This window comes from Gossypium hirsutum, chromosome A13 (genome assembly GCF_007990345.1).
Source record: "Gossypium hirsutum isolate 1008001.06 chromosome A13, Gossypium_hirsutum_v2.1, whole genome shotgun sequence".
Lineage (NCBI taxonomy): Eukaryota > Viridiplantae > Streptophyta > Magnoliopsida > Malvales > Malvaceae > Gossypium > Gossypium hirsutum.
Window position 1 is genome coordinate 2560257 of NC_053436.1, and position 14315 is coordinate 2574571.

At 31.9% G+C, this 14315-nt stretch overlaps 2 protein-coding genes across 10 annotated transcripts; one reads left to right on the forward strand and one right to left on the reverse strand.

Moving 5' to 3' along the window:
- Positions 1-399: 399 nt before the first annotated feature.
- LOC107940798 (acetolactate synthase small subunit 1, chloroplastic) lies at positions 400-6476 on the reverse strand. 2 transcript variants are annotated; one of them, XM_016874253.2, is made up of 12 exons: positions 6137-6476; positions 5829-6048; positions 4705-4788; positions 4175-4243; positions 3632-3715; positions 2037-2189; positions 1588-1674; positions 1386-1490; positions 1186-1308; positions 944-1096; positions 771-836; positions 400-671 (listed from the first exon to the last, which is right to left on the reverse strand). In XM_016874253.2, exons 1-12 carry the CDS (start codon positions 6358-6360, stop codon positions 588-590), a joined length of 1452 nt encoding a protein of 483 aa, XP_016729742.1. In that variant the 5' UTR covers positions 6361-6476; the 3' UTR covers positions 400-587. The 2 variants fall into 2 exon arrangements, with proteins under 2 accessions (XP_016729742.1, XP_016729743.1); XM_016874254.2 differs by lacking the exon at positions 2037-2189 and having other exon boundaries at positions 6137-6470.
- A 3220-nt stretch (positions 6477-9696) lies between these two features.
- On the forward strand, positions 9697-12946 carry LOC107940811 (serine/arginine-rich splicing factor RS2Z32). 8 transcript variants are annotated; one of them, XM_016874272.2, is made up of 7 exons: positions 9697-9890; positions 10570-10686; positions 11165-11204; positions 11351-11446; positions 11871-12067; positions 12181-12261; positions 12455-12946. In XM_016874272.2, the coding sequence occupies exons 2-7, from the start codon at positions 10580-10582 to the stop codon at positions 12828-12830; spliced, it is 897 nt and encodes a 298-aa protein (XP_016729761.1). In that variant the 5' UTR covers positions 9697-9890; positions 10570-10579; the 3' UTR covers positions 12831-12946. The 8 variants fall into 8 exon arrangements, with proteins under 8 accessions (XP_016729761.1, XP_016729762.1, XP_016729760.1 ...); XM_016874273.2 differs by having other exon boundaries at positions 12458-12946; XM_016874271.2 differs by having other exon boundaries at positions 9698-9890; positions 12175-12261; positions 12458-12946.
- The last annotated feature ends 1369 nt before the right edge of the window (positions 12947-14315 follow it).

Consider the following 14315-nt stretch of genomic DNA (forward strand, 5'->3'; position numbering starts at 1 on the left):
AAATATTGACATAAATTAACTACTAAATTAAAAATACAGATTGATATACATATAATTTATATCCTCATATGTTTTAATATTATATTCAAAAAATCATATTAATATGATAAAAGATAATCAAAATAAATTATTTATTATTAGATTATATGTGATTAAAAGAATATTTTATTCAGGCCGCTCCTTAAAATAAAAAAAATTTCATTTGAGCTATTTAAAATTTTTAAAGATAAAATTACACTTTAAACTCTTCAAAATTATAAAAATTTGATTTAATCTTTTAAAAATTATAAAGAGATAGAGTATTAAAATAGTAAAATTACCTTTTTACTATAGTAAAAATTCCTTTGATTTTCTTGATAAAGAATTTATATATAAACCATAACTAGCTGATCAGTTAAATTCTGAAAACAGTGGATTATACTCCCCGTGTCTGTATTTCTTATTTTGGAATGTTTGCGATTGTAGGGATGGTAAGTGCAAAAGGTGACCAACAGCCATCAATTTGCATCAAAATCTCAAGGGTAAAGACATATATACACTAGAGTTGCGTTTGCTAGGATCAGTAGAGCTAAATAAGAAAAAGGAAACTAGAAAGGAAGAGGATATCCACGGAGATACGTCGAATCCACACCCGACTCCCGCACCAGTGCCACTCTTCCGGTCCGAGCCACCTTCAACACATTAAACAAAATAAATAAAGGTTGACCAACCATCTGGGCGTTTTTACCAACTAGTTATAAAACTTGGTAAAAGAAACTTGAGCCACAAACCTCACAAATTCCATAGGGCTCTAATAATTTCTGAAGAGCAACCATCTTGTTTAAATCACCGGTAAGCTGTAGAAAGCAGGACAATAATAATGATCATCGAAATATAAATTCTGAAGAAGGAAGCAATATGTCAAATGCGTGAAGGTGACTTAAGGTATATAACAAGATTTGACCTCGAGAGTAATCGTGTGATCAGACACGTCAACAGCTTTGGCTCGGAATATGTTAGCAATGTCAAGGATGTCCCTTCGAGCAGGAGGGCTCACAGCAACTTTTATCAACATTAGCTCTCGCTCTGCAAATGGTGAGTGAGTCATATCCTGCACCTGAACCACATTATTGAAATAAGTCATTTTTTTCTTTACCTCAAGGCTGAATTTTCTAAAATTTAAAGTTCTTATCCTATGCCTCTCACCTCATAAAGATCTACTAACTTTCGAAGCTGCTGAAACAATTTTGCTAGTGTCTCATCCGTCCCAGGAATAACAGTTGTAATGCGAGAAAGTCCGTCTTTCTCAGCAGGTCCCACAGCTAGACTCTGGGATAGTCGATAAGCCTTAGATGAGCTAAATAGAAGGCATAGAAAAAGCAGCATGAAACAAAAACCAAGCTGACCTGAATGTTATAGCCTCTTCGGGAAATAACCCCAGTAACCACATTTAGAACACCAGGAGAGTCATTCACAATCATAGATAAAGTATGTGACCGAAGCCCACTTGACTGAAGCATTGAATTAAGCACAAAAGGAACACACATGAGAAATAGATTATTAATATAATGTGAAGAGCCATCAGCGAAAAAGAAAAAGTTATCTTACATCTTCATCATAGAGAACCCCCCAATGAGGATCAAGAACTTCATTTACGGGGAAGCCGTCAAAAGGTTCCACAGGATATACATCACCCTTCATGCAACAAATAGAAAGCTTGAGATTATCTAATTTCCTAAGACTTGATGCATGGTGAAAGTACACAAAAATATTAAATGAAGAGTGTAGAACAATGATAATGCAAATTCAGCAAAACACATAGACCAAGCTATCCAAATCTATTTGCAAGCTTTTGATTTATCCTCGTATGGGACTTGGGATGCATAAATCAGAAAAGGAAAAAAAAAAAGTACCCCTTGTAAGTGTCTCTTCAATTTCCCAATGGCATGATATGCATAATTTTAAATGGAAAATTGTTTAATAATCGTTAAACAAAGAGGCGTATACAGAGAATAGCATGTAAAGCCTTCCAAATAGAAGTAAAAAATGGTGGATACCTTTGAGTATGTATTGATATCACCATTAACTAGTCGTTTTGCATCCCTTATAACCACACCATTGGTTGATCTACCTTCAAGATCAGGATAAGAGGAAGCAGAAAATCCCCAAAAAGGAGCTGTTTCCCCCATCTTCTCACGCCTAAGAGCAATCTATCGTCATGTTCAACCTTAGTAAACATAATGATCTGATATCTTGATAGGAGGCCTCAAAGGTCCATTCTTTTACGTTACTATAATTCAATGAAACTTTCACATTAAGTCACAGTAAGTTCACAAAAGTACGAAGCTAAAGTGTGATAAGCATCTAACCTAAAATCAACTGGCGAAAGAGGAAAGATTCAACTTTAATATAAAACCTCAGAGAACTGAAGACTTAATAGTTGTCGATAAAATTAAAATGGGTGGTCCATCTCACATGAGGCTAGGCAAGAAGATGGACTACATTTGGGTTTTGTTACCATGTTAAGCATCCAATCTAAAACCAATGGTAAAATGCTAAGTGCCACCTGCATGAATATAAGACCATAGGAAACCCAAGACCTCATAGATGTCGAATAACACCATTTAACAATGTGAGAGAAGAAAATCAAACGAAATACTTTTGCTCTCTTTAGCAAACATCTAAGCACATGCACAACAGAGGCAAATAAACATACGTGAAAGAAGAGATCAAGTACATTATTATGATATAGAAAACCGAAAACCAAACCATCACGCATTAATCCCAATAAATAAAGATATAGTACAAAGAAATTTCATAAACATAACTTCATTTGAGGCATGTTCAAGAACTACATCGATAACACATGCAAAGCATAGGAAACATTATTGACACGATCCTTTAAACATACCCAGTGACCTTTCCAAGTAGTGTAGCACACCAATGATTCCCGATTCATAGTTTATGAAAGAAGATAGTGACTTATTTGAAGATCTCAAGTATAGAAGGCTGGTTAGGAAACTGAACTATCTTACAATAACTTGTCCTGATATTGCATACTCTGTTCATGCTGTTAGTCAATTCATGTCTTCTCCAACAATTAGATATTAGGCGGCTCTGGAACAAATTCTTTGTTTTTTAAAGGGAACTCTAGGACAACATCTATTACGTAAAAATTATGAACACACTAACGTTGAGTGTTTCTTAAATGCAGATTGAGCAGGATCGGTGATTGACAGAAGATCCACTTTGGGGGCATATTGCATCAACTATTAAGTGAAGTCAGTTTAAAAACTACATTGCTGGCAAAACTGTGGTGTGAATCCAAGCTGCTCTTCATATATTCCATAATACAGTGTTTCATGAAAAAACTAAGCATATTGAAATTGACTATCATTTTGTCCATGATAAGATTCAAAACAATTTCATCTCTACAGGCTATGTTAAAATTGGAGATCTACTAGGATACAACGTGAATGCATACAAGTTTTTCTCTTCTCATAATCTCTTCTTAATTTTTTACTTATGTAACAATTCCAATCATACTCTAAAATGCTACTAACGAAAATCTAGTGAAAATCTAGTGAATCTCATGCACATACTATTTTTTCTTCAAGAAAACTATTTATACAAGTTCATGGGAATTTCATACCTTCCCAGTCCTTGCAAGTTCTTTTATCCCAAACTTGCTCAAGTTTCTTTGAACCGCTGCCATCTTTCCTGGGTCTCCAGTAACCTAAGATATGCACATGCATTCAAATAATAAATGAATAAAAAATTTCAAAACATAAAGACCAATTTTGCTTTTTAATAAAATCCGCATATTAAGAAGCTTGTAATAAAATCGATTCATTCACAATGCTGATGTCAAGAGCAACTATGACACTTACAATGCCAATGGACAATAATGTCCAACTTAGTAGTGTTGATTATCATTTGACTGTACAAAGATTGCAAATTATTGTAAAATGAAATAATCACCTCACCTCAAGAAATAAACATCCACCTAAGATTATAAAGTTGTGATAATTTACAGTGTTTTTCTTTTCTTTTCTTCAACAATTTTGCTTGTCATAGCTTTTGATATTTTCACTAGTCCCATACCAAGATATTTAAAAGTAAATATGTCTAATTGCCAAAATCATACATATACAAATAAAACTAATCATGAAATATTAGAAGATCAAGAATCCACCTCAATAGTTAAAAAGTGTTCTGATGTATCCACAATCCTTGCTCGGAAAATGTCTACTAGCCACATGATCTAAAAAGTATAGTACAAATTAGAGACTGAACGCAGAGATGTAGGGAAAGAAATAGAATTGAAATCAAAGTTTCCAATGAAAAAGGATTGTATGAAACAATGACGCCACGTCATCTGTATCCCTTTCCAATAGTTTTATGCCACATCAGTATTCTTATCCTGAATTTCAGGATTTTATCTTGAATTTTAGTATTTTAATTTGGATTTAATTTTTTTCAGGATAAAATCCTTAAATTCAGGATAAGAGTACTGATGTGGCATAAAACTATTGGAAAGTGATACAGATGACGTGGCGTCACTGTTTCATACAATCTTTTTCCGTTTCCAATAACCCTTTAAGAGAACAATTTCCATCAACTTGCCACAAAAATTAGTTGAGCAAATAATTTTAGATGCTCACGTAATAACAAAAAATTAGCTACTCCAAACAGGTCAATACTTGCTTCCAAACTACACGATACCTCAGCACGAGTGGTTGGATTAGTGTTGAGTTTTATAAGCATTAATTCACGTTCTACATGTGGTTCCATCGAGATATCATCAACCTAATAGACAAGGTAGTTAATGCACAAATAGAAAAATAATAGATATTCGTCAGTTCCAATAGAAAATATAAATAATAATACCTATGAGCATTTACTTCAAAAAATTCCAAGTGATATAAATTCCGAGCAAAGGAAAAAACTGAGAAAACATTGGTAAGATTATCTGCATTACTATCAGTTTGAGATGTATGACGGCTAACTAAAGTTTAGGCAAGCAAATTTATTACTAAAAATAAATGTGTCATTTTAGTATTCTATAATCTTTTGGCTTAAGAAAAGTGTACATTATTGAACCCTCGTTGACCAAAAACAACAATCAAGTAGATCCTTCCATTAATGAAAACCGTCAATTGACTGATTTGACCGTTAACATCAGACTAACAAGCTGATGCATGGCATGCCACAAGGATAATATTCTGATGTGGCATGCCACAACCATATATTTGTTTTTTTTTTTTTGTGATTTAGTTCCTCATGCTTTGTATTTAAGCACTTTATCAAATGAATACAAATACTTCATTTCAACTGGTCTATCTGCTAATAGCAAGGCCTGCATTCAAAGGCGGACCATAATGGTGGCTTAGGAGCCTTAGCCCTCCAAAGATAGAAAAATCTTGATTCATCCCTTGAAACTTTTAGAAAATTTTAATTAAGCTCCTTAAATTTTTGAAAATTATCACTAATCTCAGAAAATTTTAAAAATTTTAATTAGACCCCAATTTTTTTAAAATTCTAATTAAACTATTATCATTTTTGAAAATTTTTTAAAATTTTACTAGGCACTGCAAAACTTAGTTCCAATATCCTCCACTTCCTGCATTGTTTTGTTTGTCAGCAGAATATGGAAATTGGGTACTTTGGTTGAATGAATATTATGTTATCAAAGTCTGTTGTTATAAAAACAGATCAAGAAGCTGAATTTATAAAAGCATAACATGATGTAATTGGCAATTTAGAAAGATCAAACCATATCTTAAAGCTAAACTATAATTGGAAAAAAAGACAAAAAAGAGTTGAAAAAGTTGAAATTATTATATTACCTTGATGACATTAACAAGCTTGTTTAATTGTTCAACGACTTGTCGCAAAATCCTTTCAGTCCCAGGTACAACTATGGTAAAAAGAGCCTTGTCCTTGTTGAGACCAACAGCAAGGGACTCAATATTGTAACCTCTCCTCGCAAACACCCCTGCTATTCTGTTTATGATCCCACTCTCATCCCCAACGAACACTGAAATTGTGTGGCGTTTAACCCTGTCCCTGAAGTTACAATTTTACAAATCAATTTACAAGAAATGATTCTAAAAGAGAAATAGTTAGTAAAGGCACTGAAACTGTGAATACTTACTTGGAAGCAGTGGGAGGAGATACAGTATCTATGGGAGGCAACGCATTGGCTTTGTCAGTAGTGGCAGAGGGTACATGCAAGGCCTTTGAGCTTGAGAGTTCAAGAGCTAATTCCTTAGCTTTGAAATTGGGTTTAGACCCAATATTGTTACTACGAATGCGGCTGCGGTTTGTGGAAAATGGGTTCTGAAATGGAACAGTGGCTGAAAGTGAAGCCGCCGCCATGTATGGTTTCTTTTCAAGTTACTGCTACTGGACTTGGCTTAGGAAAGGGGGGAGAGAGTTAAAGTTTAATCAGGCAAAGCAAGAAACAAACTCTTTTGTCGCGACTCACGAGCTACATGTGAATATGCAATACTAAGACGCATTTTGTCAGGTTCATTACAACACGTGCTTTCATTTGCCAATTTCAAAAGATTCCCGGGTTAATTTAGAGAGCAAACTAAAAAGAACAGTATATCTGTTTGTTTCTCATTATATTTTAATTATTTATATTTAAAATATTACGTTTTAGTCACTTACGTTATTTTTTTATTACGAAGTGGTCACTCTATCATTAAACTCTGTTACCTTCTTAACGGCAATTATACAACGCAGTCTAAATGGATTTTAAATGTTAACTTAGATGTTTAGTTGTTGGGATGAAAATATGTTTTTAATTAAATAAATTTAATTTGGACTGTGACGTAGAACATCTAAGTTAGCACTTAAAACCTATTTAGACTGCCATTAGAATTGTTTTTCAGGAGGTAATTAAGCTTAACGGTAAGGTGATCACTTCATAATAAAACGATAATGTAAGTGACTAAAACATAACATTTTAAACATAAATAACTAAAATATAATCTGAAGCAAACAAAAATGAATATTTTTATAGTTTGCCGTTAATTTATAGGTATATATCGTTTTCTTTCTAATATTTATGATTTTAAGCGTCTTTTTCTAATATTTATGAGAGTAGGTTGTTTTTCGAGAGATAATATGAAAACGCGTTTTGCAATGTCATGTTAGTCAAAACGTATCCTACAAAGCACATTTTCCTTAAAAAATTGCGAACTTAGTTTTTCTTTGAAAGTTAAATGTTAGTTTTTTTATTCTTAAGTCCTAAGTTCAATTCTTCTCTTACTCACAAAGTAATTTGATGAAAGCGTAATTATATCGTTATTCCCTATATCATGTTTGGTAAAACAAATTATAATTACATAGTTATATAATTTATATTTTAAAAATATTAATTGCTATAAAAAATTAGCAATGTAATATTTTTTTTTTCTAAATAAGTAACAAAAATTAAAATTAATCATCTTATATAATATGTTAGTTTAAGAAAGTAGTCGATAAAACGGTTACCAATAAAAGTAAAAAAAAAACATCGTGTGCAATTTTATGTAATTGATTTAGCATTCCATATGTGTTGCTCAAGCTATTCCCTTAATATTTAACATATACTCATTATCATCATTTGTTAGTCATTAACTGAGGTCTTCATCGTCTAAATTTGATTTTATATTATTGAGATTATTAATATCTTATTCTTCAGTGTTCTCTTCAAAAAACGGATCATTCCAATTCTATCCACGAATGAAGTTATGAAACATGCAACATACTAATATGAACCAATTTTATTTTTTATGTTATACTAAGGTGATGTTAATATGATTTTTTTAAATAACAAATGTACACTCAAACATATTTCGAAGTTTTGAATGTCTCAAATTAAATAGCTCGCAAGCCATTTCTAGTGCGTGTACCTGACTCCATCCTTTCAAACAATATTGTAACACTAAATATTGTGTAAAAGAACATTTTGTATTTGTATAATTAGCATCTACCATGTAAAAATATGGGTTCATAATGCAAACAATTAACAGTTTTGATTATATAAACTTAATTTGGAGAAATATTCATACTAAATTATAACATTTTTATAATACCTAAATTAGGTAAGTAATAATATAAAATATAACATTTATAAAAAAAAATTAGGCTATAACTTTAGAATTTATAAATAAATTATGGCAAAAACTATAATATATGTTTATAAATAAGTATATTATTTTTTATAATATATAGCATAGAAATTAAATAAGTTATATTTATATCTTTAGGCCATATTTTTTTTATAAATAAGTATATTATAATACGTAAATAATCTTTATAATATATTATTTGACCAGAATTTTAGAAATATTTTATGATTTAAGTAATATAATTTTTTGTTATAACTTTATAAAATACACATAGGGAATGTTTAGTAAATAGAGTTATGAGCTTTTTCATCTAATTTGGGCACAAATGGAAAATTGGACAGTCAAACCCTCAAATTGTTGTGTTTGGTGAATGGAGTTAATAGCTTATTGAGCTAAAACCTTCAAAACTAAAAATGTTGGGATAGACAATTTTTTTTCAACAATTGATTGTGAATGAGATATGTGATATGACATATCTCACTATACTTGCTAAAAAATTGCTCCATTTGCCATATGCTCTCAAATCTAATAAGAGTATCAAGATATCAGTAGCCTCGATTCTCTCATTTTCAGTTTTAACTCCAAAGTCCAAAGTAAATCTAAAAAAAATAAACTCCATCGTGAATTTACAAAAATCAACATTGTCGTTAGAAATTTTCAGTCGAGCCCATTCGTCCTTAAATATTTATGCAGTCTTAATTTATTTTCAGTTTACTTGTGAAAATGATTTCTTATGTAACTTTATATTAATTGAAATATGCTACTTGACAATTTTATTCAGTGACATAATTATCACGAATTTACATACTAAAAACATGACATAATCATTACTAATAATATAATTTACAATTATATTGATACAATATTAATATTTATCAATTTCCATAAGGTTAATATTTGTAAATGAGGAACTTAAGAAATTTATTTATATAAAATTTAAAAAATATTCACTAATTAATTTTCATAATGGATGTTTTAATTCATTGGAAATAGCGTTTTATTTCAATAAATTTACCCAAGACTAAAATATTATAAACAAATAAATACTTAACAATAAACAAATAGATATCAACTAAGTTTCATCAAACACTCTTAAATAAATCATTAATAAAATAGGGCCATAAATTATTTTTATAATATAATTTTTTTAGGATTTATAATATAACTTTAAAAATGTTTGGCTATAATAGTCTTAAACACTCCTGGTATTCATTCTTATAATATAGTTTTTATAACTTAAACTTGAGTAAAAGGTTAATTTTTTAAAATTAAATTATGAGTGTTTAGAAAATTATAGGGTAATTAGATTTAATCCTAAAAATTAAAGCTCTAATTACACTAAATTTAACTAGACCTGTACGTTATAATGATTAACTATACAAGCTCTAAAAAAACCTTCAAATTCTCGTAAAAATAAAAATATTAAAAATAAACACATTTTAGAAAACAATCCTAAATTCAGCATGTTTTAGAATTTAAAAAAAAATTCAAATAAATTGGACGGGGCCTAGAAGTTACAACTGGTCGGGTCAGGCCGGGCTCCAGTAAGACCAGCAGCACCAGTGTTTGGAAAATTCCCACTTCTGCAAGCCGAATATTGTGATTCCACGAATGTGAATAAGGGTTCTTTTGGTAATTACAGAATCTCTGATTTTTCTTGACCGATCCTTATTCTCAGCCCCTAAATATATAATGAAAACGACGGGTTTAAATTCTGTCTCTGTATTCTCTCTTCGATAACTCTTGGGTTTTTCACCTTCTTCGCCCCTCTTCTCAAGTTTCATCGTAAGCTTATTTTCTTCTTTCAATTTCTTATTTTTTTAAAAAAATTGAATTCTAATGCTCTTATTTGTTTAATTTCTTGATTTTTTTTATCTGTAGACCTGAAAGATTATTGAGCTTTTAAATCTGAATTCGCTCGTTTTTATGTTACTTGTTTTTCATGCTTATTATTCTCTTTTTAGGGCTTAGGATCTGTATTGTTTTTGGCTTTTTACATTGTTACAAATTGAATTCTGAAAAATTAAATAATACTCAAGGTGTTTACATTTCATGTTTAAATATAGGTTTCCATAAAAAAAAAAAAGATTGTGTTATCTTATGATACTTGTAATAAGAGATGATGCATAGAAACAACGAGTTCATTTAGGCACTGTTCGTTGTTGCTTTTATTTCTTTATTTTTACTTGTAATTGGATCCAAAGCAAATGATATTTTTGAAGAATTGAAAAAATCTTACTGAGTTAGTATTGCATTCCAATGATGTTATTTTAAAAGTAATTACTAATTTTATGTTCTACAACAGTAACCTTTTAAGATTTCTCGAGCTTATTGTATACTATTGGTTTTTATATTGAAGAGAAGAAGTCTTTCTTCTGCTATTTGTTCTAAGAACTAGAGTAATTTTATTATGTAAATATGTTTGATTGTATTGTTTTGGTTCTAATGGAAATAATGACTGCAGGTAAAGAAATATGCCTAGGTATGATGACCGACGTGGTGGCACTCGTTTGTATGTTGGTCATTTGTCTTCAAGGACAAGATCACGTGATCTAGAGGACATGTTTAGCAGATATGGGAGGTAATCAAGTCTTTTTTCATTGTTGAGTAATTTGTGAAATTTGTAGTTATTGCAATTAGCTCTGATTGGTTTACCGGTTGCATTTTTTTTATTTATTCCATTTGGGAGTTATATTCATTTTTTATGTAATATGGCCATTCAGATAGGTTCAGGGTGGGAGAAAATAGAGTCCTTGTTTTAGTGCTTGACATCTGGTCTTTCTTATATGAGCGAGAATGTTGTGACCCTCCACGTGTCTGTGTGGTTAACTTGAATGATCTTGTTGAAGGCTGTTGGCTTTTGCCTAACCTGGAGGTCTATGGTGAGAGGGTGACCTTGGTGGATTTGGCGTGTCTTTCTATAGTGTTATTGCGTGTTTTTAGCAAAATGGCAACAATCTCAAAAGTGGTGTTTTTGGTTCATCTGTGAGGGGCGAACTATCAACCCTTCAATAATTGTGTCATGATGGCCTTACTGTATCTGGCACCCGTTTACGCAGAGTACGTGATGTGGATATGAAGCGTGACTATGCATTTGTTGTACGTATTTCTTTACTCTTTTTGTTTAATCCCGACGGACATTTCTTATCTATAATATTCTTCACTATTTTAGTAAATATGATCATTTTGCTTGGAACTTTTTTCCTTCTTTATGTTTTGTATATTGTTGGCCTCCTTGATTGTAGGAATTCAGTGATCCTAGAGATGCCGGTGATGCAAGATATGCATTGAATGGTCGAGACTTGGATGGAAGCCGGATGATTGTTGAATTATCCAAAGGAGTAAGTTTTCTGATGACTTTTCCACATACTGTAGATTTTGCTAGCTTCTTTTTCTTTTTAATTGTTAATATCTCAAAAATGTAGAGAAGGTGGTAATTGATATATGTAAGCCTTTGGTAATTTGATCTTTTAGTGGTTAATCTTCTGGTCAAAAACAACTCTTTTATGTAACTACCTGAGTCAATATATCATTATTTGCCACTCGGTTTTCACATTTTGATAAAAGTGGTAATGGGGAAAATCATATTTTAGATGAACTTTCATTGAAGTTGTGGACTGGTTTTCCTATTTTGAAGGTTAAACTGGTCTGCATCATTTTATCTTGTTTTCTGTGACTCTTTTATCATTATTGTCCTAGGATTCTTCTGTGAGCTCACTAGCTGATATTGTTTGAATGTTGGTTCTGATTTGATTTGCAATTTAGGTGCCCCGTGGTTCAGGTGGATCTCGAGATTACCCTGGAAGAGGTCCCACTCCTGGGTCAGGACGCTGCTTCAACTGTGGAATTGATGGTCATTGGGCTCGTGATTGCAAAGCCGGGGATTGGAAGAATAAGTGTTACCGCTGTGGAGAACGAGGCCATATAGAAAGAAATTGTCAAAACAGTCCAAAGAAACTAAGGTCATCCCCCTATCCTTCCCATTGGTTTTTCTTATTCTGCTTGGTTTTATCTGTTAAACATTCAAATCTTCCATTTATTTACTTTGAAGACAACTCTTTTGATGCAGCCGCAGACCACGCAGTTACTCTCGCTCACCTAGCCCCTACCGTGGTAGAAGCAGAAGCCGCAGTTACAGCAGGGGACGCAGCAACAGGTTTGGATTTAGCTTTCATTGGCATCTGCTTTTGGAATGCAAATTACATTTGAGTTTTTATTTTAGTGTTGACCTGGAGTAAATATTCTTCCAATTTTTTCGTTAAAGTGTGCCTATGCAATTCAAGAATCAAGAAAAATTAAATCTGTCAGGAAATGATTGTTCTTTGTGCTGAATCTTGGCCTTTCTGCAGTAGATCAAGATCACCTGTGAAGAGAGACCGAAGTTACGAGCGCGAGGATAGAAGATCAAGGAGCCCTAAGCACCACAAGGGTTCTCCATCACCATCTCAAGGGAGGAAGCATAGTCCAGCACCCGATGAAAGAAGGGCCCAAGAAGGGGGTAGTCCTTCCCCAAAGGACCGCAGGCATGCGAATGGTTCGGATTATAGTGCAAGTCCTAGGGGAAGGAGCAGAAGCCCCGATGCTGAGGATGGGGCTTATCGGAGCTCTAGGAAGGAAAATGGCCACAGCCGCAGCCTTAGTCCACCCCCTAGGAATGACAGGAGCCCTGTTTACAATGATGATGATGATAATCATGCGTCTCCCAGACGCAGTGAATCAAATTAAGGCAGGCAGGCAGGCGGTGGTTCAAATTCATGTTTTAGGGACATTGTGTGTTTTCGCAACAACTTTGAATTTTTGTTTTATATATTGATGGATATTTAAGGTGCTGTTAAAGACTATATGGATTCATCTTTTTTATTTTTGCATTTGGTTATAATTTCAAAAGTATGCAGAAGGTTAGAAATATTGAAATTTAAACAAAGAGGAAGTAGATATCAATGAATAGTCAGAAAAGATCTCGATTTTGTTTGGTAATGCTTCACACGTCTTAAAATAGGAAATCCTACTAATTCTGACTTTGTTTTTTATAATTAAATAAATTTTAGCATCATTTCTTTTGTTGTTATCTGGGAGCAATGTAATTAAAAAGGATGATATAGTAAATTTAAATTTAATAAAATAATTTTAACACTATTAATAGTTAAACTAAATTCAAAAAAATTAAATTTATAAAAACAAAAATACAAAAATTAAATTCAAAATTTGTGAAGAGTATAAAGGTTATGGTATAGTAATATTTGTCTGCTTTTACTTATTTAGTATTTTTGTGTAATATGGGTGACGAAGGTCATTTGTCACATAATGTATACACATGTAAAATAAAATCCAATAATAATAATAATAATAAAACAAGAAAAAGAAAAAAAAAAGAGACTATTTGAGTGAGTCCCTAAATGGAGATTGGGTTTTACGTTGGGGAGACATAGGTGTGAAGTCTGTAATGACGGAGGCTTTGTGGTAGTTATCTTTAAAACTTTATTTTAATCCTCACATTATCATATTTCTTCTGTTTCTAGTTTCAGGTTGTTGTAGATGTATAAGCATATGGTTTTGGTCCTTCGCACCCTCCAAATCCAAAATTGATAATGTGAGAATTAAAATAAAGTTAACGCCATACATATATTTGGATAAGTAAATTTCATTTCATGCACAAAAAAGGAAAAGAAAAGAAAGGGTAATGCTTTGTTTTTGCTACAAACAAACAAAAGCAAACTTAAGTTACTAATCATCTAACAAACCCCACAAAAGTTTTTCGGCCTTTCAACCAATAATTCAAACGCTCATCTAGTATAACTTGAGTGTGACAATGCCCTTCTAGTAGAAATTTTGTTAGCTAGTGGAGTTGTTTTTAGTGGGTTGGTAGAGCTACGTTTAACGAACAACTTATTCTAACGAGAGAGAAAATCGCATAAAATTGTGATTACACGTCATTTATATCCCTTTATTATATTTTTTTTCTCCTCATTTTTAGCTTTTTCGGTTGGATTTAAAATTTTTAGGAGGAAAAAGTTGAAAACCTGAAGGAAAAAGTTGAAAATTAGGGGAAAAAATCTGATTTGTCATTCTTTTATTGAAAAAGAATAGGGATGACGTAGAATCATAATTTCATACAACCTTTTCTCAGAATTTGACATATCCAAAAGATAATAGAATCTGACCGTAGATCAAATGGCTAAGTATGCAAATAATGATACACCAAGACTATTA

Excerpts from the sequence above, each read along its gene's own strand:
- LOC107940798 (XM_016874253.2), bottom strand. The coding sequence starts at position 6,360 with ATGGCGGCGGCTTCACTTTCAGCCACTGTTCCATTTCAGAACCCATTT. Across the intron at positions 4,244-4,704 it reads ATCCAACCACTCGTGCTGAG|ATCATGTGGCTAGTAGACAT; the intron begins GTATCGTGTAGT and ends TATACTTTTTAG. Across the intron at positions 1,675-2,036 it reads ATATCAATACATACTCAAAG|GGTGATGTATATCCTGTGGA; the intron begins GTATCCACCATT and ends TGTTGCATGAAG.
- LOC107940811 (XM_016874270.2), top strand. The coding sequence starts at position 10,580 with ATGCCTAGGTATGATGACCGACGTGGTGGCACTCGTTTGTATGTTGGT. Across the intron at positions 12,068-12,174 it reads AACAGTCCAAAGAAACTAAG|CCGCAGACCACGCAGTTACT; the intron begins GTCATCCCCCTA and ends CTTTTGATGCAG. Across the intron at positions 12,262-12,454 it reads AGCAGGGGACGCAGCAACAG|TAGATCAAGATCACCTGTGA; the intron begins GTTTGGATTTAG and ends GCCTTTCTGCAG.